The 26273-nt window shown below is 38.8% G+C and overlaps 1 protein-coding gene across 3 annotated transcripts; it reads right to left on the bottom strand.

Annotated features, from left to right (window-relative positions):
* Positions 1 to 505: 505 nt before the first annotated feature.
* On the bottom strand, positions 506 to 25797 carry NSUN6 (NOP2/Sun RNA methyltransferase 6). 3 transcript variants are annotated; one of them, XR_010069810.1, is made up of 13 exons: positions 25693 to 25797; positions 20655 to 20763; positions 19762 to 19917; positions 17933 to 18012; positions 16649 to 16758; positions 13767 to 13920; positions 12048 to 12129; positions 11038 to 11157; positions 8296 to 8440; positions 6292 to 6440; positions 5215 to 5340; positions 974 to 2308; positions 506 to 640 (listed from the first exon to the last, which is right to left on the bottom strand). XR_010069810.1 is itself a non-coding variant. In XM_063324703.1 (12 exons), the coding sequence occupies exons 2-12, from the start codon at positions 20727 to 20729 to the stop codon at positions 2096 to 2098; spliced, it is 1410 nt and encodes a 469-aa protein (XP_063180773.1). In that variant the 5' UTR covers positions 20730 to 20763; positions 25693 to 25797; the 3' UTR covers positions 737 to 2095. The 3 variants fall into 3 exon arrangements, 2 of the variants coding, with proteins under 2 accessions (XP_063180773.1, XP_063180775.1); XM_063324703.1 differs by lacking the exon at positions 506 to 640 and having other exon boundaries at positions 737 to 2308; XM_063324705.1 differs by lacking the exons at positions 506 to 640; positions 25693 to 25797 and adding an exon at positions 24865 to 25559 and having other exon boundaries at positions 737 to 2308.
* Positions 25798 to 26273: the final 476 nt, after the last annotated feature.

Below are 26273 nucleotides of genomic sequence, written 5' to 3'. Positions count from 1 at the left end.
AGATACGAGTAATTTTTTTTTCAGGTTAAGTCTGGTCTGCAATTACACTGGAATCAAATACAAGTCAGTTACTTTTTCCCCTCCCCCCACTCCCTCCTAAAACTTCTCATATAAAATCAAGATCACCTTCTTGAAGAGCCTGTTTATCATTCAAAACGAAAGAAATCTGGGAGAGTCTCAACAAATCTTCCACTAAAAATTCAGCAATCTTAATTCTTTCAAATTCAGCATCGCACAAATCCTGTTACTGAAACTGGAGGCAAAGTTCCTTACTTTATATGCATAAGCAAATTTCAGTGCATAATCTACGTGTGCTGATTAATGTTTACAGAATTTATATATTCTGCAAAAAGAAAATGCTTTTTTACTAGCACTGAGTTAAAGATTTCAACATGTACTTACAATAAAAGATTAATCCTTTTGTTACTAAGTAATTATTTTAGCCATATTTAGACTAAAAAGACTTAATTTATAGTATGAACTACCATGATTCTAAATAGGATCTCTCGCCTACTACTGATGAAACAAAATGACTTTAAATCTTCTTTAGACTTGTTGTGGGTAACGGCAAGGAGCGACCAATGGAAGTAGACATGTAGTAGACAAGAATTCCACCCTTATAGAGGATGTACTGGTCAACCTGGACAGAAGGGAAGAAGGGCCATTTGTTTTATTTAAGAACAGTAGAAAACATAATGTATTAAAACATTTATAGCAACTATAAGTAAACAAGCAGACTACTGAGAAACAGAATTGTATAAACTGTTTTGATTGCGAGCAAATGCAAAAGTACTTCTGACAGTATAAAGATAAGTTACAAAAGAAGTATCGCTCTTTTTAGTCCAACCAAATAATTATGTGTGAAAACACAGACATTTTTCAGATAACGCTTTTAAAAACTGGAAATTGATGAGTGAGAGGAAAAAAAACACACACACACAGATGTCAGTTTATGTTTCTGAATTGTACTTACCTTTTCCCTCTAATTTCAGTGCTATTGTCAGTTCCAGCAGCACTGAGAAAAGAAAGTACTGTTCAAATGGAGAACGTCTCTGGAACTGAAGCAGAATTTTCAAATACATCTAGCACATTTAAAAAATTTAGATTACTAAAACTTTGAGCAGTGTATTAAGTCAGTTCTCATTAGCATGCTTCCCCAGTTTCAATTTTCATTTAATTTTAGCTGGTGATGCTTTCTAACCAATAAAGAGTTAATATTCTTAGTTGTTTGAAAGGTGATTTGCAACATTTCAGCTGGTATTATGCATTGTTTTCTGTCTTTTGATATATTAATCACAACTGTAGCCCCTTCTGTTGCAAATGTTTGATTTTAAAATTGTCACTTGTCAGCCAGTCCAATAGGCTACTTCAGAGCCAATACAGTTATGCATGGGAAGTTTGATGTTGAAACAATATTTATTTACATTCCCAGAGTGAGATGGTTTAATATATTCATGCTGCTATAAAAGACATGCTACAAAGCCTAATCGTATTTTGTGTATATACTATGTGTACAGAGAATCTTGCTTGTATTAAAATAAAAGAGAAATGAGGTTCTAAGTATCAATTTATAAACCAGTTCTTTGTAAAACGTTGCAGTGTTTCGTGAAGCACTATTTAATGAAGCATTAACTATTGGTAAATCTCCGTAGAAGCTACCTCTTACCAAAATTCAGAGTAGTTCATGTGTATGTTATATATGTTTGCATTTCATAAAGTAAAGTAGCTTCCTTCCCTTCCCAGAGAACCCCTGTTCCTGCGCTTGCCGCACTACTTAAGCCACTCACACGAGGGAAGAGGGAGCAGACAGCAGGATGAGTGCGCGTACCTGTCGTTCACGCGCTGACCTGCTGCAGATACAAAAGCAAATGGAGACTTAAAAAAATGATACTGCCCTTCCCCCAGCCGTGACTTTCTTTCCGCAACCTGTGGCTCTTTCCCAGCAGAACAGCTGGCAGATTTTATTGCTGCCATGGCAACCCTGCTGTCAGCCCGTTGGCTTGGCAACACCGCAGCAGTAAGAAACACGCTTCACGTCTCAACTCTTCTTAGACTCACAGAGGTATTTTTTTTTTCAGGGTGCACTCCTCAGTGCTTATTTACTGTTCGATTTAATAAATTTTGCAATAAAAAATCCTATACAGTCCTTATTTGCCAGTGAAATCAGATCGTCTCCCCTGGAATCTTGCAAAGAATTAATATCCATTCCGTGCAACGTCACAGCAGCTGGATCGAATCTCTGCAGCAGCTTCAACTGATCAAGCGACAGCCCAGCTCCCCTCATGCCTTCTCCTCCAATATGAGGTTCCTTTTTAAGTCACAAAGAAAAGCAAAAAAAAAAAAAAGAGTAAAGTTCTTAAGTGCCCTAAATGTATTCCGCTGAGTATATGCAGGGCTGCCTAACTGGACCAAGCTCGGTTTGTATCATTCACACCGGGGGAGACTTTAGAAGTAACATGGCCCTTCTTTTCTTGCCTTCATCTGGCCAATACGTATGTAAGCATAGATACAAGGTCCAACGGGCTTTGAGGAGGTGGTGGTGTGCCTACACCACTTCAGCTCAGAGCACTTACTGAGGGCAGGTGCACAGGTCTAAATCAATTCATCGCTCAAAGGACAGAAACATCAGAAGAAAGCTGTTATCACCAGACAAGAAGTTTGCAGGGTTTTAGGTTTTTCACTTTTAGACGATGCAGCACTTCTGCATACTGACTAATAGTTAAGCCAAAAATAATGATTCCTTAACCAGTTACTAGGAGTAACAGTAGTAGAAATACCTGGATTCTTCACATTAAAAACTTTAAATGGAGAGACTGGAAGCCCAACTCCAGACTACTTTACTGCCTGAAAAGGCATCATTTTGGAAGATGATGTGGCAGAAAAATCTGTCCGTCAGATTTCCTATGTCATGTAACTGGACTAACAGGTAAATGGGATGACTGTTACGTGTGTATGTATACGAGGCAAAGAAAGGAACAGCTTAGGTATCTGAATTCAGGAGATGACAGTTGGCATAAAAATCTGGGAGAAGAGAAGGGCTTAAAATCGCAGCCCTTTTCTCACCATTTTTTGTGAGTAGCCTTGACTGCTTTTTAGTTAAAATAGTGATTCCTGGAAAAACCTAATTCTTAGCTGGATTGTTCTTTCAATGCATTCAGTAGGGAGATAGACTGAAATGTGCAAAAACTGGCATTGCAATATCAAAAATAGATCTCCTTTGTAAGTCTAGTCTAGTATAGTCTCTAATGCAGCCTACAGGAGAGCATTTTTTGAGCCATCACACTTTGCTAAACATGAGCTCGCCCAGTCAGCACATGATGCAAGTTAGTTGCTTAACCACGTACCGTCTGCTGTAAAGCTGGGAAGCCAAGAGGCTGCAGCCTGATTCTTTCTCTTGCTTTCCCTCAGTGCTTTCCAGTTAAGAGACAGAAAGTAAGTGGTGTCCATTGCAAATTGAGAAGAAATAGACAAAAAGGCAGACAGGGAGAGCAACTTCAAGTAACATAATAGGAGGGTGGAAAGGTGAAAGTCCAGGGAAAACAGTATTACACAGGGTCAAGCGACTTGCTCAAAGACAGACCAATTTTTTCCTCTACCTTTTCCTTTTTCCTTCCAGTTAAGTTACTGCATTCAAGCTGATATATACAGTATATCTCCTGTGTAAATCCCTAAGAGGAAGTAAGTCTGCACAGGCAAAGGATCAGCTGCCATGCAGTAACCTCCACCTACGAGATCAACACGGCTCCATCTCCTGTTTTTTCCTGCCCAGCGTGATTCCAGGATCTGTTGCCAAAGTGAGAAATTGGGAGACAGAGGACTGGGTATAAAGCAGGTGTCCACTGAGAGACTAAAGAATATGGGAAATACATAAAGGAGCATGAGGTAAGTTGACCCTAGACTGCAGTTTCTTGTTCATTGGAAATGATCACCTTCTCTTACGCTACTGGGGAGCCTCTTGTAAGATACTATAAACTATCTGTGGATAAACAATTCAGTGTCATCTCATTTAAAACACACTATACACAAAAACTTAATTTTTACAGATAATGGCATTTGTGTATGAAAACTAGTGCTTTATTCAAGACGGTATTACTGGTGAGAGGAAGACTATTAAACCAGAATTAATCTTGCATTTGAGTTAATAGGGCTTGTGTTCTGTTTTGTCATTCTATCGAGGACAATATTTATGCTGTTAGGTAAAATGTATAATCTCAGTTGAAACAGCTGGAACTGATAAATTCCTAGTACATGGATGGTGAGAAAGCAGGCAGAATAACCCTGACATACCAATCTTTAAGAAAAGCTAAAGTTCTGTTAAATCTTTACCAGCCTTCCTATAAATTCTCATTGTACACCTATTGGATATGTATTTTTTTTAATTTAAGTTAAAAGTCGCATTTAAACTTCTTAAGACAGATACAAGTCATCACACAACGTATAAGTAAGCTAAACAGGTATCAGAGTTAGACTTTTCCTCAAAGCCATGATGATAAACAACTAACCCACCCAACTCATCACATCAACAAAGAGGAAGAGACACACATACGGTCTGATGATAAACTCTCTCAAGGTACTAATAAAGGTAACAGATATTTTTTAAATGTATGCAGTATACATAAATTCTAGTATCTCCCTACGTATTACCTCCTCCCAGACATCCTAATGGTAGACATTGACACCAAAAAAGACAAGGTACATTCTTGGGAAACTGAGCCTGAAATAAATCTATTCCTTCATTCCTTTAAATAACACAAAAATAGCTCCCATACATATAAAATCCTCCTTCCTCAAAACACAAGGTTCTTTCCATTTATCTCCCATCCTTTACGCAAGTCTTCACTACTTCAGTAGCATTAATAAAAAATTTTCACCTCTCCTGTGAATGTGCAAAACCAGAAAATAAGATACGTGCATTAAAGAAGGATTGTGAGAGAAATTTTAACCTTCTTAACTATCTTTTGTCCCTGTTGTGTTTTAAATGACTGTTGTACAAACAACCACAGTACACAGTGGGAAACAACGTTCCCTAAATGAAGCTCAATTAAACACGAAAATGGATTTAAAAGAGCCTCAGAAATCCTTATGTTATTTCTATCCAGAGCAGTTAAAATTGTCTGCAGTGAAAAAGAGATTTATTGACAGTAGATATAGTGTGTAACTTTACAGCACCAAAGCAAGCTGACTGGATTGTGTGAAATACCCTGAAAATATTACCTGTGGTTGAAGCTGGAGGCATGGAAAAGTTTTCAGGGCCCAAGCAACTTGCTCCTCATTTTCAGAGAGTGTAATTGTACATGTACTATATACTAAAACACCTCCTGGCTTCAGCAATTTCACTGCCTGCAGGGAGACATAAACAATAGTTCAGCTTATTTTTAAACGTAAAAACTTGCACATGAAGCAACATTAACCAAGAAGCCATTAAGCTATAATATTAAAACTTAGCACTTAATTAAACTCAGTTCTTTCTGTGTAAGATACGCATTAGGATACTAATTCTTCTCAGGGAATATAGTAAAGGATCCCATGGATTAGAAATGTTCTTCTTTCCAAATCAGCGTTGTAGCTCGTGCAGTTTATTAATGCCATTGAGATGATTCACCTTGTAAGATTTGTTATTTGTACAGCTCTGCATATCCCAGGCAGATTAGTTCTGTTTTTCATCACCTGCTGCCAACCAATACACAATATTTTTATCAGTGATATTAGATGTCAACTATTTCCACATACTTGGCATGGAAGCTATGTCTATGCTGCTTTTTCAAGTGATTCCAGTTCACTTTGAATACATATAAATCAGATTTAGGCAAGTTTTATGAAATCTTATCTTTCAGCATCAGCCCAAGCACACTCCTACTAGCATGAAAAGTTGTAATATGGCTTTGTACTCCATCTCATATCCCATATAGTACCTCACAGCACCACTGCATGGGAGTTCTATCCAGTGAACGTACAAGAGCCTGTGCTGCTGCAGAGAAAAGACTTTAACCTGCTCCGTGACTTAGACCCTTGCAATTATTATAAATTTAAACTGATGAAACAGAAGGAATAAAAAAAAATATTTTGTTCATTATGGCTTGCATATACTTTTCCCATGCTCCAGTGAATTGACTTCACCTAGCAATAGCTATGGTGGAGCTGAGAGGTGAACTGAATCCTAACACAAACTTCTTTACTTAGCTGCTGAAAGGGTAGGGAAAACAAGGCTCCATTTTTTGGTATGAAGTAAGTTTTATGCTGCAAAAGCAATTACGTTCAATTTAGCTTATCTACTCAATGATTAATACATACCACAGTGAAAAGTTTGCGCTGTAGTGGCTGATAAGAGGTCACTTCCTTTAAAGTCAAGGAATAAGCCATGTTTGGTCTTTGTCCCATCCCACTACAAGGAGCATCAAGAAGAACTCGATCAAATGATTCTGGTAAGAACGGCGGTCCTTCTGTAAAAAGCAATTAGTAATGTAAAACGTGGCTGTTTCTTTCCTTGAGACTTCACTATAGATAAGGACAAATTCTTACTGTTTCCTTGACATAAAACATTTACGTTCTATAGATGGTGTCTGTCTTCCAAAGTAACCTCGGGTAGAGACAAGTCTCAGCACTGCTGGTGACAGACTTCATCTCCAAGAAAACTAAAGAGTTTTAGTTCTGTTTGCTCAAACAACACATGATCCCTGTAGGCAATCATATTTTTTTTACCTTGATTTAATAATGTGAAAGTAAAATTTAAAACTAATTAAACAAAAATGTTGAAATATGATTGGCCAGAGGTGCTGGGTACCGAGTTGTACATACAGGCTGGACTGAATCACAGTCACCTCATAACAACCAAGCGTGCAAATCTTTACTGAGTGAAGCCTGTAGTTAACCATTAAGACTGCCTTAAATAATAATAATAGGACTGTCTATATAATAACTACTTCTTACGATGCACGTATATCTGTAGAAAATAAAGCACTTTATAATTACATGAAATATTACAAGTTCTAATGCATGACACTGCTGTCTCCGCAGCAGAACAATTCAGTAAACAAGGATTGTGAGGACAAGATCAATTTCTGACTATTACCTGGATAGATAAGGGAATATGTAACTTTTATATGTAGAGCCTTCTTTCATCTGAATCCCACTGGCTCAAGAGCCCAAAATTTTCTATCCGCTTAGTACTAGACTCTTCAGCTCAGCATCACCAAGACAAAAGTGGCTCCATACGCGTATCTGCGAGCAACCACTGAGGAAGAGAGCCACACATTTGCTTTACCTCCTTTTCTTCTTCTGTTCCTCAAACATACAAGTTAGGTCACAAGTGAAAACAAGTGGGTGGCTTCATACTACTGCTACCCAGCTTGTTCCAGCACTACAAAATGAGTCTATTTTGGCACTGCTGATTTATCTACCTCTGATCCATTACTCCAACGTTCAAAATATGTCATGTCTTGCAGGGATGTACAGAAAAGCCTTCATGAGCTCTCAGTATTACAGCTAGCCCTTGTTCATCCGTGTACGTGCTACATACCACCTACAATATTATATGTTCATAGAAAGACTATTAAGAAAGTACCTTTATTCCTGCAAATCAGGAATAACTGCAGGGCATGGGGACAAAGAAGGTGAACTGAATGATTCTATGATTCTAATTACGCAACCTGATTCCTACTTAGGCTGACGGGTGACTGGGATGAAACAGAGTGAGAAAGAACAGCATACTTTGCACAACGAACTAAAAATAATCAAGACAGCAGATACCATTTAAATCGTTCCATCATGGGAACAGAACCAGTATCATAAATACAGCGCTTCAGAAAAGCAAATGAAATTAACTTAAAATAATACACTGTGCTTCTATAGAACTTTCCCCTGAACAGCTGAACAAACATCAATGAACTAAACCTTGCAGCACTCCTGGGAGTTAGGTATTAATAACCCCATTTTACAGATGAGGATTCTGAGGCAGAAAATCCAAGCAATTCTGCAAAAAATTTTCTCAGACTAAGTCAAACAATTCAGAGCTTTAAGGCTTCTTCCATCTTTGATATTATCTGGGAAAGGAATGCATTTCCTTTGAGCACATTAGGTTGTGATAAGGACAGAGAGTTTGAGTTTTGTATTAGCTTCATGGAGAAGCTGATAATCACAAAAGAGTAGAAATAAAAGAACATTCACAGTGCTGAACCAACCTAGGTATCTGCCAAGATTTCAAGGACATGTAGACCTGTGGCAGGTTTAATACTATTAGTGCAAAACTGATTACTATTTTCTTCTAAAAGCTACTGCTATCCAAGTTGTTTACTTTACCTTGTTCGTCCTCTCTCTTCTCAACTGAAAGCGCCTTTGTTCCATCATAGCAAAATGCCTTAATGCAATTCAACTGTAGCAATTCAGCATTCTGCTTAATTTTTTTGACCTTCTTAGCTATCTTGTCCATGGCTATTACTTCACCCTGGAAAAAAAAAAAAAAAGAGAGAGGTTTCAATCATAGAATGCTAGGTTAAAAGGGAACTCAAGGATCATCTGGTCCAACCTTTCTTGGGGAAAGCACAGTCTACACAAGACGGCCCAGCACCCTGTCCAGCTGAATCTTAGAAGTGTCCAATGTTGGGGAATCCCCCGCTTCCCTGGGGAAATTATTCCAATGGCTGATTGTTCTCATTGTGAAAAATCTTCTTCTTGTGTCCAATCAGAGTCCCCCCAGGAGTAACTCATACTCATTACCCCTTGTCTTTTCCATGTGACTGCTTGTAAAAAGGGAGTCTCCATCTTCTTTGTAGCCACCCTTTAAATACTGGAACACATGGTGATAAGGTCTCCCCTAAGCCTTCTTTTCTCAAGGCTGAACAAACTCAGTTCTCTCAGCCTTTCCTCATATGGCAGGCTTCCCAGACCTTTGATCATCTTTGTGATGATCTGGACCCTCTCCAGCCTGTCCGTATCTCTTTTTGTACAGTGGAGACTGAAATTAAACACAATATTCCAGGTGTGGCCTGACAAGTGCTGAATAGAGCGGGATAATGACTTCTTTATCTCTGCTGGTCATGCCTTTTTTGATGCAACCCAGCAACCTGTTGGCTTTCTTTGACGCAGCAGCATACTGTTTACTCCTACTGAGTTTGTTGTCCACCAGGATCCCCAGGTCCCTTTCTACAGAGCTGCTCCCCAGCCAGGTAGATCCCAGCCTATGCTGCACTACTGGATTATGTTTTCCCAACTGCAAGACCTTACACTTGTCCTTGTTGAACTTCATAAAGTTCTTGTTAGCCCACTCTTACAGCCTATCCAGGTCTTCCTGCAGGATGGCTCTCCCTTCCAAAGTGTCAGCTTCACTCACAGTTTGGTGTCATCAGCAAACTTCGTCAGGGCACACTTGATCCCATCATCTGGATCACTTATGAAGATATTAAACAGTATTGGGCCCAGTATTGATCCCTGGGGGACCCCACTTGTGACAGGCTGCCAGTTTGAAAAGGAGCTATTTATCACCACCCTCTGGGTGCAGCCGGTCAGTTTTATCAAAAGCACAGGGATTAAAGGATGTGCAGTTCCTGATTTCCTCATACCCACACCAAGAGCAGTGTAAAGCAGGCTTAGTTTTCACTACAGAATTTTGTATTCATAAATCCACACTCCAGTAGTCCCTATTCTCTCATATTCCCCATGATAACTGCATTAGGCTAGATACTAGTCTGAAGCTGTGTGCATTCCGACCGGCACAGTCACTCCCTAAGGGACCCTATAACGGCTGACTTCTGCCAAGTGGGGTTTTTTGTTTGTTTTTTGTTTTGTTTTGTTTGTTTTGAACTGTTTTACTCGGCACTAAGTTAGGCAAAACCGTAACCATCTGAAAGAGGGTAGAAGGCTCAAACACATGGTAAAATAGGTCAACGGGTTTTAAATTTGCATGGAGATGGTAGGAAACATGATCACATACAGCTCAGTCCGGAGGAAATGACACCCACAGCCATGCTTCTGGCTTGTTCAAGACTTGTAACATACTTTTATACTTGCAGCAGTTGTCACTAAAGTTACTTTGGGAAATGCTGTAAATACTAGAAATAATTTAGACATGGTGGGGGAAGGGAATCACAATTACACATTATTTCTTTTATGTAAGAATAAGGTTTCTCTTTTTCTCTCCAAGATAAATCAAAACAGACATACACCACTATATGCTAGATGAAATCTGCAAACACAAAAACCCCACCATTTTCAGTAGCATCAGTAAAAGCCAGAACAGTAATACAACCTTCAAAAAAAATTAAAAACCAAAAACCTCTACTAGACTTGCTATAGCAATTAGAACCTGCTGAGAAAACGACAACTTTTTCCTACTTGGTGATGGCTCTCTAAGGGCTTATGGAAAGGCAACACAACCAAGACAGACCATGTTAAAAAAAAAAAAGGTACAGTAAATACAGTAAAGATAAGCTTTTGACTGTGTGTCAGCCAATATGTAGGTCTAGGATTGACAAGTAAAAAAGGATTTATGGTGTGTCAATGGTGTCCAGCCTTCAGCTACTGTGAGCCAAATCACCTCCTACAGGAGCACTCAATGACCACGTGCCATTGCTTTTCCCCTATCACCATTCAACCTATTGCACATAGAATCATAGAATCACTTAGGTTGGAAAAGACCTTTAAGATCGTCAAGTCCAACTGTTAACCTAGTACTGCCAAGTCCACCACTAAACCAAGTGTCTAAGCACCAAGCATATCCCTGCGTAACTTTGCCTTGCATGTTATGAATTCTTCCACTACAAATAAATCAGTAGCACTTAAAAGTGAAATCAAACATACTTCAAAAGGTCAATTTGCAGCAAATAAGGTTTTAAATGTGATGGTGACTTTTGATAAAGATGGTCTGTGCCCATTTCAGTGACTCTGATCTGTAGCAATATATATTGGTAAGCAGAACGTTCAAATATTAATTGGTTGCTGTCGTAAATTATCTGTGCATTCTGACAGCCAAGTGAAGTGAGCTGTGCAAAGAACAGTGGTCAGACTTTCTTCACTAAGACTGAAATGTTCAGTGACTTCTCTTACCTGGTCATGCATTAATGTTGCAAGATGGGTTGTTTTTCCTCCAGGTGCAGCACACATATCCAAAATTCTTTCTCCTGGTTGAGGGTTTAAAATATGGCTCACAACCACAGAAGGCAAGTTCTATCATAAAAACAAATATGGGATAATTCAAACTTTACGTCCTGTATCAAGTACTATGTTAAGGAATGACAAACTCAGTGAAACAAAAATTCATTCAGCAGTGAAGATACTTATGATATTACTGTCAGTTCCTTAACAGAAAATATACCATTGGGATTATATAAAAGAGACAGTATGGGTCAGAATTCTTCAGTGGCTCCTTTTTTATTTAAAGCTCCATGATTTCATCATTCTACATTTCAACGTAGGACAGGTGGTCAATTGTCATGTCTGAGTATTGCTTTTAGTTTTATAGTGGGGGAAAAGCAGTATAGGTATCACAAATATTAGCTTGAAATAAGTTCTTAAGTTTTACAACAAAAACTACATAAAAATTTGCCATTCTTTGGAAGCTGTGCAGTTTTACAGTACGAGGTAGTGAAAGCTGTGCTACTGTAAGATTTTTCAAGGTTATTTTGTTCAGGTGGATTTTTTTCACTAGAGCTAAAAAGATATGCATTTTCTCTTCAACTTGAAATCAGCGTAATATTTCGAGATTTTCCTGATTATCTACAGGATAAACCCTGAAAGAGGCTCATATTTCAGCGTTCATAGACAGATTCCAAAAACTGAAAGTTCTATGCAGAGTATCTGCGCAAAAAGAATTTCTAAGTTTTTAAGTGAATATCCCCAAGTCACTTTGAAGTCACCCTTATCGTATCTCAGATGCAGTACGATTAAACCACCTACATGTAGATATTGATTTCATTCTAAACGTTTTGTTTTCTTTAAATCCAAAGAGTGACTCAGATGCCACAATACACAATGAATATATAAAGTATTAATGTGTGCTTAGAGGATATTCAGCATTCTGCAAATAGTACAGGCTTGTATTTTTGTAACAAACGTACCTGTAAAAACAAATGACCAGGGAGCACGTTGTCAAACGAAGGACTAAGGTAGACTGGCTCTATCATTCTTATGCCCAACCCACTGAAAAACATGGAAAGAATATTTCAATTACTCAGATTTATAATTTTTAACAGTATTCAATTAAAATCGGTATGGTTACAAATACAAACTTGAAAAAATAATTGTACACCAATGAAAGCACTTATAAATCAATGAAAGCACTTATAAATCAACTAAGAAAAATGCTTTTACAATTTTGTAATCTGTTATTTCTTAAAATTACATCATTAATTTGGGTTAACTGTAACAAAAAATGTACTACGTTATAAATTGGAACTATCTGTAAAAATTGCATGAAGCAAATTTACCTTTTTTGTACGCTAGACAAAGATCTAATCCAAGCCTTGATAATGTAAAGAAATGCATAAAAAAAAATTAAATATGGTAATTTCAATCCATAACTGCTTTTGGCTAGCCACGGACGTGCTAGGGCACTGGTGAATGATCTTCCCTCCATTTTTCTAGACTGTCTGAGATTTCTATCAAATAACTAAAAAAATTATATTTCAAAAGTCTTACAGGAACATTGATTTGCCTGTAAAGCAAAGTTTTGAACTTCGAAGCAACCTAAAAGTGTCAAATATGGACGAAGTTCTGACACAGATTTAATTAACTTAAACGTATAAGGAAATGGACAACAATAAAAAAAAACCCAAACCAATACTGAGCCTGAAAGCAATAGATTACTGAAGATAACAAGAATGAGTATTATTTTGCATATGCACCGCACAGTCCAACAAGAAGAAGGAAGGGTAGGAGAAAGCAAACTTGCAGACACCAGAGTTAGCGTTACATACTGACACCATTCCATGTCATCAACTCAACAGGTATATCCTACCATTACTTCTACTATATTTAAGCGCTAATAAATCAGTAATCCTCTGACAATGTAAACCTTTTTAATAGATCTTTTTTAGTTTGTTCTTGTGAAATTAAGTCTCAGTCATTAATTTGATGTCCATGTACACTGCTTTTTATATGTGTTTTAGATGACAGAAGAGAAACAAACCATATGCTTTGTCAACAAAATAGAAAAGCAAGTAATCTTGAAATAGATAACTACTTGGCAAATGCTATTAGTTTTTTTATGATATCTGACCTCATGTTCCATCCCCTGCCCCACCAAAAAAAGCCCCACCAAAAATTTTATGAGATGGAAAAATTGAAAAGGCTGCACTTTGGTTCCATCCAACTGGGAAAGTGGTACGGAACAATTTACCAAAATGCAATTTTGCCATAGTAAGAACGTTTGTTACTTCTGTTTGTTCTATATTATTGAAGTCATACGCTAAACATAAATTCTGAAAAGGCTCGCATTTATTTCCTCCTGCCTCTCAAGTAAATTGGTAGCTGGATACCATTATGAAATTAAATGTTGAGTCTACTAATATTTACCGTAGTACTTTAATCATAATTGCCATTACATTGCCGCTACCTTAGTTGTGAAGTTACAGAAGACAGCACGAGGCACAATTCTATCATATTCCCAGAAACTAACGCTTCCCAAAAAATACTGGAACTCCCATCATGCAACAGAGGTCTCAGCCAAAGCCATCTTGTGGTTTCACATAGGGTGCAGAACATTTCCAAATGTCTTCCCATCTTCTTCTTTCCCTTTGCAAAGTTGTAGGTGTAGACTGAAGTTGCTACAGACTTACTTCAATGGGCCACTTGAACTAAAGATTTCACTGCGACTCAGTTCTGAAATCCCATTTCCAAGGAAAACTTTGACTCCTTCAAATTCTTTGGCTCCTCTTTTACATTTCCCTTCAATATCTGAATACACTGAGACCAGATCTCCAGCTTTCATAACTGTGCAAAGAACGGAAATTTTGAAATTAATATTATACTTGAAAAGACAGCAGTGACTAAATCATTTAGGATTTTCAGTAGACTACTTACTTCAACTCCTATATCATAGCAAAACTTAAACTTTCCTAATGTAATCAAAGAAAAAGATTAACTATCGGGCTTTCAAATGTACATGGTGAACAATGGCTACCAAATGACTTGAGCTATTAAGAGACACAAGGTTAGAAAACAGACAACATGTCTTGTTTTCTAAGCGGCTAGACGAATCTTCACTTTATTTATTTTATCACCACATGGACACCCGTACGTTCTAAGCACACTCTTTGGGACTCAGTCCTTTGTGTGTGCTCCAAGCATGCAAGTACATCAAACAACACTGGTTCACACTTACTGTACAAAGATAATAACACTAAATTTGTCTAATGACCTCTCAATAGCTAGGTAGAACACAGCTATAGCTGCTTTTTCTCAAACTATTGTTTTCATACAACTGATTATATGTTCTTGAAACTTTTTTTCTGGTGTATTTTTTCTACACCTACAACTTTTCTAAGTTCCCTCTAAGGCAACTGTTGTTCTCAATAATCCTTTAAAAGAGTTTTACCTCTCCAATTAAAACCCTGCAGACCAGTAAAGTATGTAAACATACACCAAACTCTGGAAGTGTAGTCCTAGGGACTTAGCAAACTTTCTGAGCTAGAACAAAAATAGACGGAAAAGGGGGGTGGTTTACGTGATTTTGTAAAACAGTGAACAAGCTCTATGCACTGACTGGATGAAAAATGCGCTTAAAAATAAAGGCCTCCACTGACAGCAACAAACAACTTTCCAAAATTACATTTCTGATGTGTCTGACTGGCTGGTACAACCAAAAGATATGACAAACAAGACTAATGACCATTCAGCTTCCCAAGAATTCTTTGAATTGTATTTAGGAATCTTACCATTTTCAAGCGGCCTTCTGAATATGCACAAATACCCCGGAATTCTTAAATAGTAATGTTTGTTGGGTATTTTTTCGCATAGCTTATTTTTACACAATGTGACACAAACCATTATGTGACAGCCTACTGTCATTGTCTGCTTAAACTTCACGGAACAAAAACTTGCAGCAATTTCACTCTTCTTGCAGCAATTTCACTTTTCACTCTTTGCAGTATTCAAACATAAGGGATTTTATTTCACTCTCTGCTGACAATCATGCTTTCAAAATGCATTACTATTGTGTACAGTTCTTAAGCTTTTTGTAGCTTATATTGGCATTCCATAAACATAAAGCTTAGAGTCTGATTAGTTAAATTAAACTCAAAGCCCCCTGATAATTAGTTTACCCTCATTTGGGTTGCAAGTTCAGTGATTAAATGTCTGTTCTTGCGATGCTCTTTTTTTCCCTAGTTAGACCATCTGTGCTTAATACAGCCTTATTTTATTTAGCCTCAAGTGGGTAGCATGCCTTTTTATTTTATTTTCCTATCTGCAATTCCCCTGAAGTGTTCCTGAAGTTTTATAGTATCTTTTCTTTTCTTTGAGTTGATGTTGCATGGATAATTACATGCAGCAATTATGATAAATCACTCGTTGACTCAAAGACGGATTTGAATATTTATGAGGTTGTCTAAATAAGCCATTTCACCAACTGCTACAGCAATATACTTATTTCATTATCAAGTCCTAGATTGAAAAACATTCCTGTTCAGTGAATTGGACTTAAGCACATGCTTAAAACTTCTTGAAGGTTTTTTCCTGAAAGGGAATGAAGTTAAGTGGCTAGATAAATGCTTTCCTGACTCACTTTGTTTAATAATAAGAACCATGATGATTAGTAGATCTCATCACAATAGAATAATGAGGTGAATCATCCAAAATTATGCTGGTTTCACATAACGTTAATTTGACCTTTAAATAAAAAATAAACAGGCTGCTGAGCGCTAAGCATGTATATGTAGATTTTTTTAGCTTGTCTCACAGGCGTTGAAACAAAATTTTCCATTTCTTAACAATCTGACATTAAAATTGAAGATTTTTCTCATCAATAGGAAAAAACCCCTTTTTATTAGATCTCTCTTACACAAACAATATCAAATGAATCGCCAATGGATTAAAAGTCTGGTTTTTTAGATCTGTAACTTAGTATCTGATAGGATTATGAAGGCAAGCATCTTTGTGACTGCATGAAGAAATAACATGTCTGGAAATACTACCTATTAAATAATCAACATACATCCAGTTACCATCCAGATCTATCTCTTGTGACATTCCCCCCCCTTTTTTTTTTTTTTGACAAGACTGGAAAGCAGCAAACTTCTGTGAGTTTATTCTACTGAACATCCATGTTAAAAGTTTCAGTATTCAGTAGTAAAATGCCAAGTTTTACTTTGGACCTGCTCTTTAAAAAGATTTTCAAATGAATACAAGAAACTTAAATCCTTGAGAACTAATACTTCAGCTAGGAATTACATACGGAAAAATAAACTTAAAACAGGCCAGGTGAGAAATAACTAAATATAATTTATTACAAGTGTAATGCAAAAATAGTAAAAATCCAAAAAAAAAAAAAAGCCAGAAAAACTTTAAAAAAAAAATTATTTACCCTAACTTACAACTATAAGATTAATTTCAGCTGTGAATAGAAAAAAAAAATCAGTAATTATTGGAAATTGTCATCAAGAGGTGACCTTTTTTCCTTCTTATTTACAACTTAACTGGGTGTTATTTAGAGAACTCTTACATCTTGAGGTAGATATGATTCCAGGGACATAAACATGTGCTCCTCGAAGTACTGCATATCCACACTGAGCTCCAACAATGACTTCAGATGCATGCTTTTTTAAATCTTGCCTAAAAATGCAAAATGTCGTTCAGTTAAAAAAAATAAGTACTCCCCAAGTAACCTCTAGTTCATAAATACTGTGTTTGTCACAATATTATAGAAAAAGTAATTAACTATCATGTATTACATTTAGAAGATTTATTTTAGTCCCAAAGGAATCAAAGGAAACAGCCAAGAAGGAGACCAGTCCTCAAAATAAAGCAGATTCAGGTAGATATTGCCACTACTATGAACCTGACTCAGGAACACGAATAAATTATACCGGGATGGAGAAATAATCCTCTATCCCTTCCTAGACCATATGATTTTAAAGTGACTTTTTTGTGTTTAACAACTGCTAAGTACTTCTATAATAAATGTATAACCAGGTACAAGAAACTTTGCCAGTAAGAATTCTGAAGACGACAGTTACTTGAACTTATTAAAGTGTAAATTTATTTGAATATAAAAAGAACAGAACGTTCAGAAAAAGATGCTACAAAAGGGAATTAAATGTGAATGAAGAAAACATAAAAGCATTAAATGCTATTTTAGAGTGTACAGTGATTACAAACTAGTACTGCTTGTTACCAACCTCTACCTAAACACGATATAAACTGAATCTGAAGTATGTTAGTCTTCATTATGAACAAGATATTTTAAATAAAATGTCCATCAGTGTGTTCAATAAAATAACGAAGAAACTCCATACCGGCAGACACAGATGCAACATGGGAAATATCCAAATATATCTTAAGAATGAAGAACAAATCCTTATTTTGTAGGGGATAAAAAAGATTCAGGAATCCTCTCAGCATTATTGATCCAGTCTCCCTAAGTCTAGCTGTGGACTTGATTCCAGTGGAAGAAAATGCTGCCTGTATTTAGCTATTTTACCCTCTAGTTCTATATTCCACTGCAAAAATTTCATTCTTCTGTCTGCCACCTACCTTTCCAGAGAGGAGGTACTTATGTTACATTTGCCCTATGAAAAAGTTAATCACATAAATAAGGAAAGAACTCTATGTTTTCTTGCGTCTTTTAAAGACTAAAACTCTGACCTGGTTAGAATCCACTGGGTGTTAATATAAATGAAGTTGTGCTTCATTTATAGTGAGTTAGTTATCATAACTGTTTAACAAGAAATTTATAAGTAAAATATGTGTTATGACATTTTAAGGTTAAAGACAAAAAATTTCAAACCTGGGTCCAATGACAGGGATTAATAAGACGTCCTGGAGTTTCGGGTGCTCAAGAACTGGAACACATAGTCCTTTAAATTGCTGTTTCATTAAAAAAAAAAAAAAAAAAAAAAAAAACAAAAAACCCAGAACTATTAAGCAATACTAAAAAACCTAATACGTAAGTACTTAACTTACTAACTAAACTTAACTCAGTTTAGACTGAAAACTATTTTTCCATTCATAATTTATAGCTGTAGAGTACAAAAAAAATTAAAAAAGGTAGTAAAAACAGTAAAGTGAGATTTGGAAAGAGTGTGTAAGGAGACGCTCCATATTAAAAACACTTGTGTAAAAGACTAAACATTTAATAAATTGAGAAATAACAAGGCCACAAAGCGATTCACTGAGAACTGACTTCAGGGAGCGGGACAGTGTTCCGACACTCAAAAAACTACCACTGGTTTTTGCTTTCTTCTGCAAGAAGGTTGTGTCGAGTTGTCATCAGGTCACAGTAACATCACCAGAGAAGCTTCGGTCTAATCTGTGTTATCATTTTGATGTTACTAATTATAAACCACTGTTTAACTCTACTCACGTATTATTGCCTGTCTTACTTAATACGCCAAGTTGGTAATCCTTTTCGTTTTTCTTTTCAGCTTAACTGTGTTTGGGTACTGAGAGCTGAGTTGTGCATATAGTTGAAGAAAATGACAGTTTGCCATTTTAAAACTGTTCCTGGACTTTGAAAGGTGATGTCTTCTCACCTGAGCCTTCTAAAATATAACCCTAAAACATGCAATAGCATAATTTTTTTGGCATCTGATAAGTATTTTCTTAAAATAAGTATTTTCTCTTAAGAATGAAAACAATCTGTGAGTATACTTTTGTTAAAACTCTTATGTAGTTTCCTTTTCTAATATGACCACAATTAAAAATACAAAAAGTTTATGAAACGCCAGTCTTAATTCAGTTTTCAGCAAAGCATTTTCCCTTGGAGCAAAATATCATTCTGCAATACCCATTTCCAGATTTCTACAATTAAGCTAAAATTAGCATTAACTCATTACCATTCCAGCCAACAGAATACCGTCAACTGCCTCTGCATCACAGAAATGTCTCGGCTCCTGTCATGCAATAGCTCCCTGTACACCCACTAGCATTAATAATTTACTTAAAGAAGAACTGGATCTTTTTAGACAGACTGAAGATCTAGGATAGAGTTTTAAAATAATGCACTTCTTAAACATAATGGCTAACATATTACCAGATAAATAAATGTTTAATTAAGGCAAGTACAAATACAGAAAATTATGTAACAATTAAAAACAGGTTAAAAAAAAGAAAATACAGCAGCTGCAAGGCATCACTCTGGCTCCAGTTTCTAAAACATAGATTTTCTCACTTCCCTAAACAGTTTGTGCAACGAAACACACAGCCATTCTCCTTTAATCTTAAATAAAAATGTTCTAAATATGCTGAACACAGCATACCAAACTGCAATTTTTATCTGTTTCTACCATCTTCTCTAGACTTACGATACATGTACAGTATTTACTACAGTAGTACCCCAATCCTATCTAAGGTCTGAATCTGCCACCTGAAAAAGTGTTGGTTGACTTTTCCCTTCTGCTGTTGCCTTTCTTGGATGTATTAGATGAGGAATGCTGCTAGACAATGAATTTTCATTTAACATTTAATGCTGACGGGAAATCAATATGGTTGCATAACGTTAATATTAGTGGACGTGTATTAAGTTCAGGAAGAGTTTCCAGTAATGAAAAGCTCTCACAATCAGGTAAAAGATGAAATATCCTGTTATTTTTCTTGTAACAAAGAAAATGCACAAACCTTCTGGATTTCTTCAAACAGCAGTTTTTTCACATGCTTCACTGAGGCCAAGTGGGTATTAACTCTAACAGTTGTGAAAGATGGTGGATGAGATAGATGACTTAACAGAGATTGATATTTACTCTCCACCTCCTGTGTACCTAAGGCAGCGATAAGCTGAAAGTGAAAGAAGAGATTTTAAAATAAGTATTAAAGAGATTCACACAGCAGCCTCTTGCTCAGTGCAAAAAAAGCACTGAATAAACATTCTGTAGAAATGGAGGAATATGGTTGTGTGGTGTCCCACAGTGAGGAATGTCTATGTCTGGAGGCCTAATTCCAGTGAAAACCTCATAAATTTCTTGAAAAGGACTTGTTGGGAAAACAGTCATATTAACAAGATCATTGTAAAAGGCTGCAGCAAGTACCAAAAGTAACTGCTAGTGAGCTCTCTGATACTGTAGAAAGAACAGTCCTAAGGAGATGGAAGAGCAGATTCAAAACTATGAATTAATAACTCTTATCCCAATATACAACATCATTTTTGTGTGCTTTGACATTAGGAATTCATAAATTGTCTGCAGTACTTTTGTTTCTGCTCTGTGGTATTTCTTGGCAACATTATGTGGCTAGTAAGTGGTTAATTTTCTATGTGATCATACTTCAGTGGGATCCAAAACTGAAGTCTCAGATTTGTGCTAAGTTTATCTTTAATATTTTTATGTTACTTTGAGCCAACAGGCCTAAAGAATAATTTTATATTTTAAATAGAATTATATATAAAAATCTGTGTCTAATGTGAAGACAGTAACTTACTGTAAGGTATTAAATTCAGACAAAATATTAAATCAGAGGAATATTAAGAGTGTTCAGTAAGTGAATATTTGTTGATTTGTAGTATCTATTTCACATACCTCATTATTTCTGAACACTTTGGCGAGATACTCTTCAACTTCACGTTGGAAAGAGATTTTGGGGAAAAAAGACATCTTCCTTTAGCATTTAAGATCTGCTGGTAAAGAACTGAAATAAACAAAATATTTTCTTAGTGGTTTTTATCATATTCTGTAAGTTTATAAATGTAATGTAAGATTTACCTACAAAGTAAGCTGCAGTTTCTGATTATTCTGTTTTAATAATGCAATCTTACTGTACTCAGAACTCCAAATATTGCTCAAGATATGACTGGAACATTACCATTAATTACATTTCAGAATATGTTCTTAACACGCTTAGCATTTACAATCACCTTACAATTAGGTTACTGGTTTCCTTGCTTTCACATCCTTCCCAGCCATACCTTCCCAGGCTTTTGAAATGTGAAGAAAGCGTCACCACCTCTAAATCCTGTCCCATTAAAGTTCCCCTAGCTATCCTTGGGGACAACTCAACACTTAAGTCCTAGAATTCACTCGCAAAGGCTCCTCACAGGATTTAGCTTTGACTCTTCTAAGACCCATCTTTAAAATTCTTATTCTATTACCTCATCATATCTGTTCATTTTTAGAGATAATCTAATTTTTCCCTGTCAGATTTGTTTTCCTCAAGTTTAACTTCTTAGGCTTCCTCTGTAGTTGAAATTATCCAAACTTCATAACGGGGGGACGTTTGCATGACGGTGGACAATGATTTTTATTTTTTCCATATATACTTAGAAAATTAAAGGACTGTGAGTAACACTTTTCTCTTGAGTCTGTGTTTAATTCACGGTAGGACTAGTGAAGCATTAATGCAACAGAAGCTCTGCTGATCCTTACTGAAAATCTTCAAGCTGTCTGGTGAAAGATTACATGGTTAAAAGGTACAGAGAATTTCCAGATGTTGCTTTAATTCCTTCTGCAAAGCCCAGCTATAAAGTCCCTATTGTAGCTCAGCCCCGATGCAGCTTTCATTCTTTGTAATTATTTTCTGTTAATTTTTCTCTCTAGGTAATAAAATACAGTTATCCTCCCAAATTGCATCTCCCCACCCCTATATTGCCTGTATTTTGAAAGATTATACACACTTCAGTCTGAAGTGAGACTTCCTAAAAATTTTATAGTTTGTTTACACCAACTTAAAAGCAGGGGAAGTGAGAACCTCCCCCATCAGTGAGGTTTATTCCATCCACAACAAGGAAGTTCGAATACTAAAATACTATGATTTCATTATATTAAGCATATTTAGAGAACATACATTGGAAAGTTTGGTATTCATTCTATTTTAATAAGAGGCTATTTGACACTTTTATCATACAGAACCCCTCAAAAATATCTTTTTTTGCTATGTCAGATTCAGTTGAAGTTTTAATGCTAGAAGAATGTTACCTTCTTCAGACTTAACTTATGAGCCCAGACAAAGCAAATTTTCAGTTTCACGGGTAGGAGTTTCAAAGCCTTATTCCCAACATTAACAGCTTTTGAAAGAAAGAAACTGTAGCAGAATTAATGGACTCCTTTTTAGAATCTAACAAAATGCCCAAAAGAATTCACCTTGCTATTTCTACTCAGCCTAACAGTACTACAATAGTTCATATTACAACTGAAATTACCAAAGTTCAGTTTTAATTTTTCAGACAATGGGACATACCATGCCTCTGAGCTGTTGTCTTAGGATGCCAACATTACAGGAAAAAATACAACACAAAAATCACAAAAAAAAAAAACCTTATGGCTCACATTTGGAAAGTTTTTTCTTCAGAAGGATAATAAACTAGCATTAAAAAAAACCACCATGCTTGTGAATTATTTTTTTTAAAGAGTTGGAATCCTGAATAGAACTAAGCAGGCGTTTGAAAACTGGTAGAAATATGTGTTATTTATGAGCCCTACAAGTGACTTCGGTATTAACATTATGATGGTGTGTTGGGTTTGCGTGGCAAGGTTTTGGTAGCAGGGGAACTATAGGGGTGGCTTCTGTGAGAAGGTGCTAGAAGCTTCCACCACGTCCGATAGAGCCAGTGCCAGCCGGCTACAAGACGGACACACCACTGGCCAAGGCCGAGCTCATCAGCAATGACGGTAGTGCCTCTGAGATAACATATTTAAGAAGGGGGAAAAAAAGCCTGTGTGGCAGCAGCCAGAAGAGAGGAGTGAGAATATGCGAGAGCAATAATTCTGCAGACACCAAGGTCAGTGAAGACGGAGGGGGAGGAGGCACCAGAGCAGAGATTCTTGTGTAGCCCATGGCAAAGACCATGGAGAGGCAGGCTGTTCCCCTGCAGCCCACGGAGGGTAACAGTGGAGCAGATATCCACCTGCAGCCTGTGAATGACTCCGTGCCAGGGCAGGTGGCCCTGAAGGAGCCTGTGACCCCATGGAGAGCCCCCACTGGAGCAGGCTCCTGTCAGGACCTGCGGCCCCGTGAAGAGAGAAGCCCATGCTGGAGCAAGTTTGCTGGCAGGACTTGTGATCCCATGGGGGACCCACGCTGGAGCAGTCTGTTCCTGAAGGACTGCACCCCATGGAAGTGGGTAGCCTGTGGGAAGGAACTACCCTCCTGTGGGAGGGACTCCATGCTGGAGCAGGGGAAGAGTGCGAGGAGCCCTCCCCCTGAGGAGGAAGGAGCAGCAAAGACAACGTGTGATGAACTGACCACCACTCCCATTCCCCGTCCCCCTGTGCCGCTTGAGGGGACGAGGTAAAGAAAATCAGGAGTGAAGTTCCCCTCGCGCCTGGGAAGAAGGGAGGGGCGAGGAGGAAGGTGTTTTAATATTTAGTTTTTATTTTTTCATTACCCTACTCCGATTGGATTGGTAATAAATTTAATTAATTTTTCCCAAGTCAAGTCTGTTTTGCCCGCGATGGTAATTGCTGAATCATCTCTCCCCGTCTTTATCTTGACCCACGGGCCTTTTGTTATATTTTCTCTCCCCCTGTCCCAGCTGAGAAAGGGGAGTGATAGAGTGGCTTTAGTGGGCACCCGACATCCAGCCAGGGGAAACCCACCACAGAAGGTATCTTTCCAGGACATTAAATAGGTATTTTATGATAACCACAGAATGGCAAACCAACCACTGATCTGACAGCACGCTGGCAATGGGACATGTTTCTTGCTCATTTTTAAAATGGGACTGAATGATACCATGAAACATGAGCTAGTAGGCTGTTAAAACTAAAAACTCTTGGTCAAAAACAGTACACACAAAGGACAGAACTGCAATGAAGTCCCCAAAATGCATTATAAAAGGGAAATATTAGTCCCGTGATACCAACTAACAAGACAACTATGTCAACAGGTATGGTTTGAAATTTCATAGCAAAATAGAAAAGTTGTCATGTGTTAGAAACCACTTCCTCCTAAGCAGGATGGCAAGTATACTACAATGTCTGCAATATAACAAGGGCCAACAGAAAAACAAGAATACTAATAGGAGATTCACTTCTCCCCATGTAGACAGGCTAGATGTCACACAGAAGCATGATGCCGCATCTGGGCTTTTAACCACAGTTAATGAACACTTTTAGGAAGCCAAGGAACTTGTAACAGAAGTTAAGACTTGACCCTGAGTTCATAGGGCCTGGTACGAAATGTTACTGCAGAAGAGCTGTTCTGTTGCAGCAACCCAACGGCACGTGGGCTCAACACATGCATTCAAATGGCAAATACAAGAAATCCAGTATCATTGTGCTTAGTTCAGGGAGAGGAACAACACATAAATGAGAAGCAATTCCTTGGTTAAAAAAAGAACAGTCAAAAGAATAAAACCATTGTGAGCAGCCTGGAAGCTTTAAAATAGTGCAACTGAAGGTTCAGAGCCCATCCACACAACCTGCAGGTTCAGCACTCTATGTATGCCATTTCAGTGCCCCTTACCTCAGAAAACATACAATGTAGCTTAGAAAGGCTCAGGGAAAGGTGATGACCTACAAGTGAGATACATACATACATATGTGATATAAGTGGTGACCTAAAGGTGATAGGGAATGTCTTTCAAGTAAGTAAAAATTAATCAGTTTGCAGTCTTCCAGGCTGGGAAACATAGTTGAGGGGGGAATAGAATAAAAGCTTATGAATTCAGATGGGGCAGGAAGAAAGGCTGATGCAGGAGACTGTCTAGTGCCTCTTCAAATACAAGAGTTAGACTTCAAAAAGAACCAGCAGGAGGCAGGTTTGAAACCAGAGAGGTATTTTTTTTCCACAGACCTGCTGTGCCGTACACCTTGCCCCAGGAAAGGCTTGATGGAGTTCAGAAGAGAGCCCTTGAGGGAACATCGCTCCCTGTTCACCATCTCTGTACAGATTTCCCTGTGCCTCTGTTGGGGGCTGCTGCTGGCGAGGTGGTGCTGGACCAGGGCTTTGATCTACCTGCACACGTAAGCACCACCGGCTGAAAAGCATAGCCAGCACCCAGAGATGCCGAACGAGACTTAACTTTCAAACCTCTCTTCCCTACTCTTTCCCAGAAGTGTTAGCAGAGCTGAGAGCTTTCTTTCAATGCATGCTAGAGTTAAGACTCTAAAAAATGTACAGCAAGTCTCTGCTTGATCACATTAGTTCCAGACTTGCTTAATAGCTTTAATATTTTCTACAGCTACAAATACACTGCAAGATTTAACTTTCAAACCTCTTTTCCCCACGAGGCAGAGGTCAGACAGCGCATTGCTGTGAGGAGCAGAATTTGGGGCTCCCTCCTTTATTCCCCACCCGCCCCGTTATTGAAAACCCCAAGTGCGGGGGTGTCACAGCTCTCCCCAGTCTCCCCGAGGCCCTGTGCGGCACCTCAAGCAAGCCCCGGGGCTACCCCGGGAGGCAGCGCACCTCTACGAGACGCTCGGCCACAACCACCACTGCCCCCTCAGCCCCGGCGGACACCGAGGGAGACACATGCCCGGTCCGGACCCGGGACACCACGAGAACGGGAGAGCACTCTGCGGCCGGGCCGGGCCGGGCCGGGCCGGGCCGGGCCGGGCCCCTTTCCCCCCACCCGCGGCGGCGCGCAGGCTGCCGACCCGCCGCCAGGTCCCCACCTACCGCCGCGCTCCGGGCCGCTCCCGCCTCCTCCGGGGCGGCGGCAGGAAGTACCGCGGTACGGGGCGGTGCCGGCCCGGCTGTTAGCATGGGAACCTGACGCGCCGCGCGTGGGCCCAGGCAAGCGGCCCCAGCGCTCTGCCGCGGCGGGACCCGCAGGGCGCGGGAAGGGGAGCAGCAGAGCCGGGCCAGAGCCCACACAGCGCGGCCCGTGCCCCGAGCGGCGTGAGCTGCCCCTTGCCGCCGCTGAGCGGTGGCCACAAGAGCTTCCCCCGCGGGCAGAGTCCGCTTTGCCGCGCCGCTGTGACGCCCTTCTCCCCCTCTCGGGTGTCGAGGTTTCTATCTCGGAACGGCCACCGTGGGCCCTCCCCAGCCGTAATGGGGGCAGCGGGCCCAGCCGCAGCACCGCCCGGCTGAGCGACACCGTGACGGGAAAAGGACGCTGCCGGCGCAGACCGGCAACGCTTCCGCTCCAGGGCTGACCGCTGTCGCTGTGAGGCCGCTCCCACCCCAGGTGGGGGACACGGGTATCCCGCAACACCCCTCCCTTACAGGGCGGCTGCCTCTTCCCCGGCTCACCCGGC

The sequence above is a fragment of the Chroicocephalus ridibundus genome, chromosome 2, assembly GCF_963924245.1.
Source record: "Chroicocephalus ridibundus chromosome 2, bChrRid1.1, whole genome shotgun sequence".
Lineage (NCBI taxonomy): Eukaryota > Metazoa > Chordata > Aves > Charadriiformes > Laridae > Chroicocephalus > Chroicocephalus ridibundus.
Note: the sequence above shows the minus strand (reverse complement) of the source record. Positions and strands in the feature narration are given on the sequence as shown.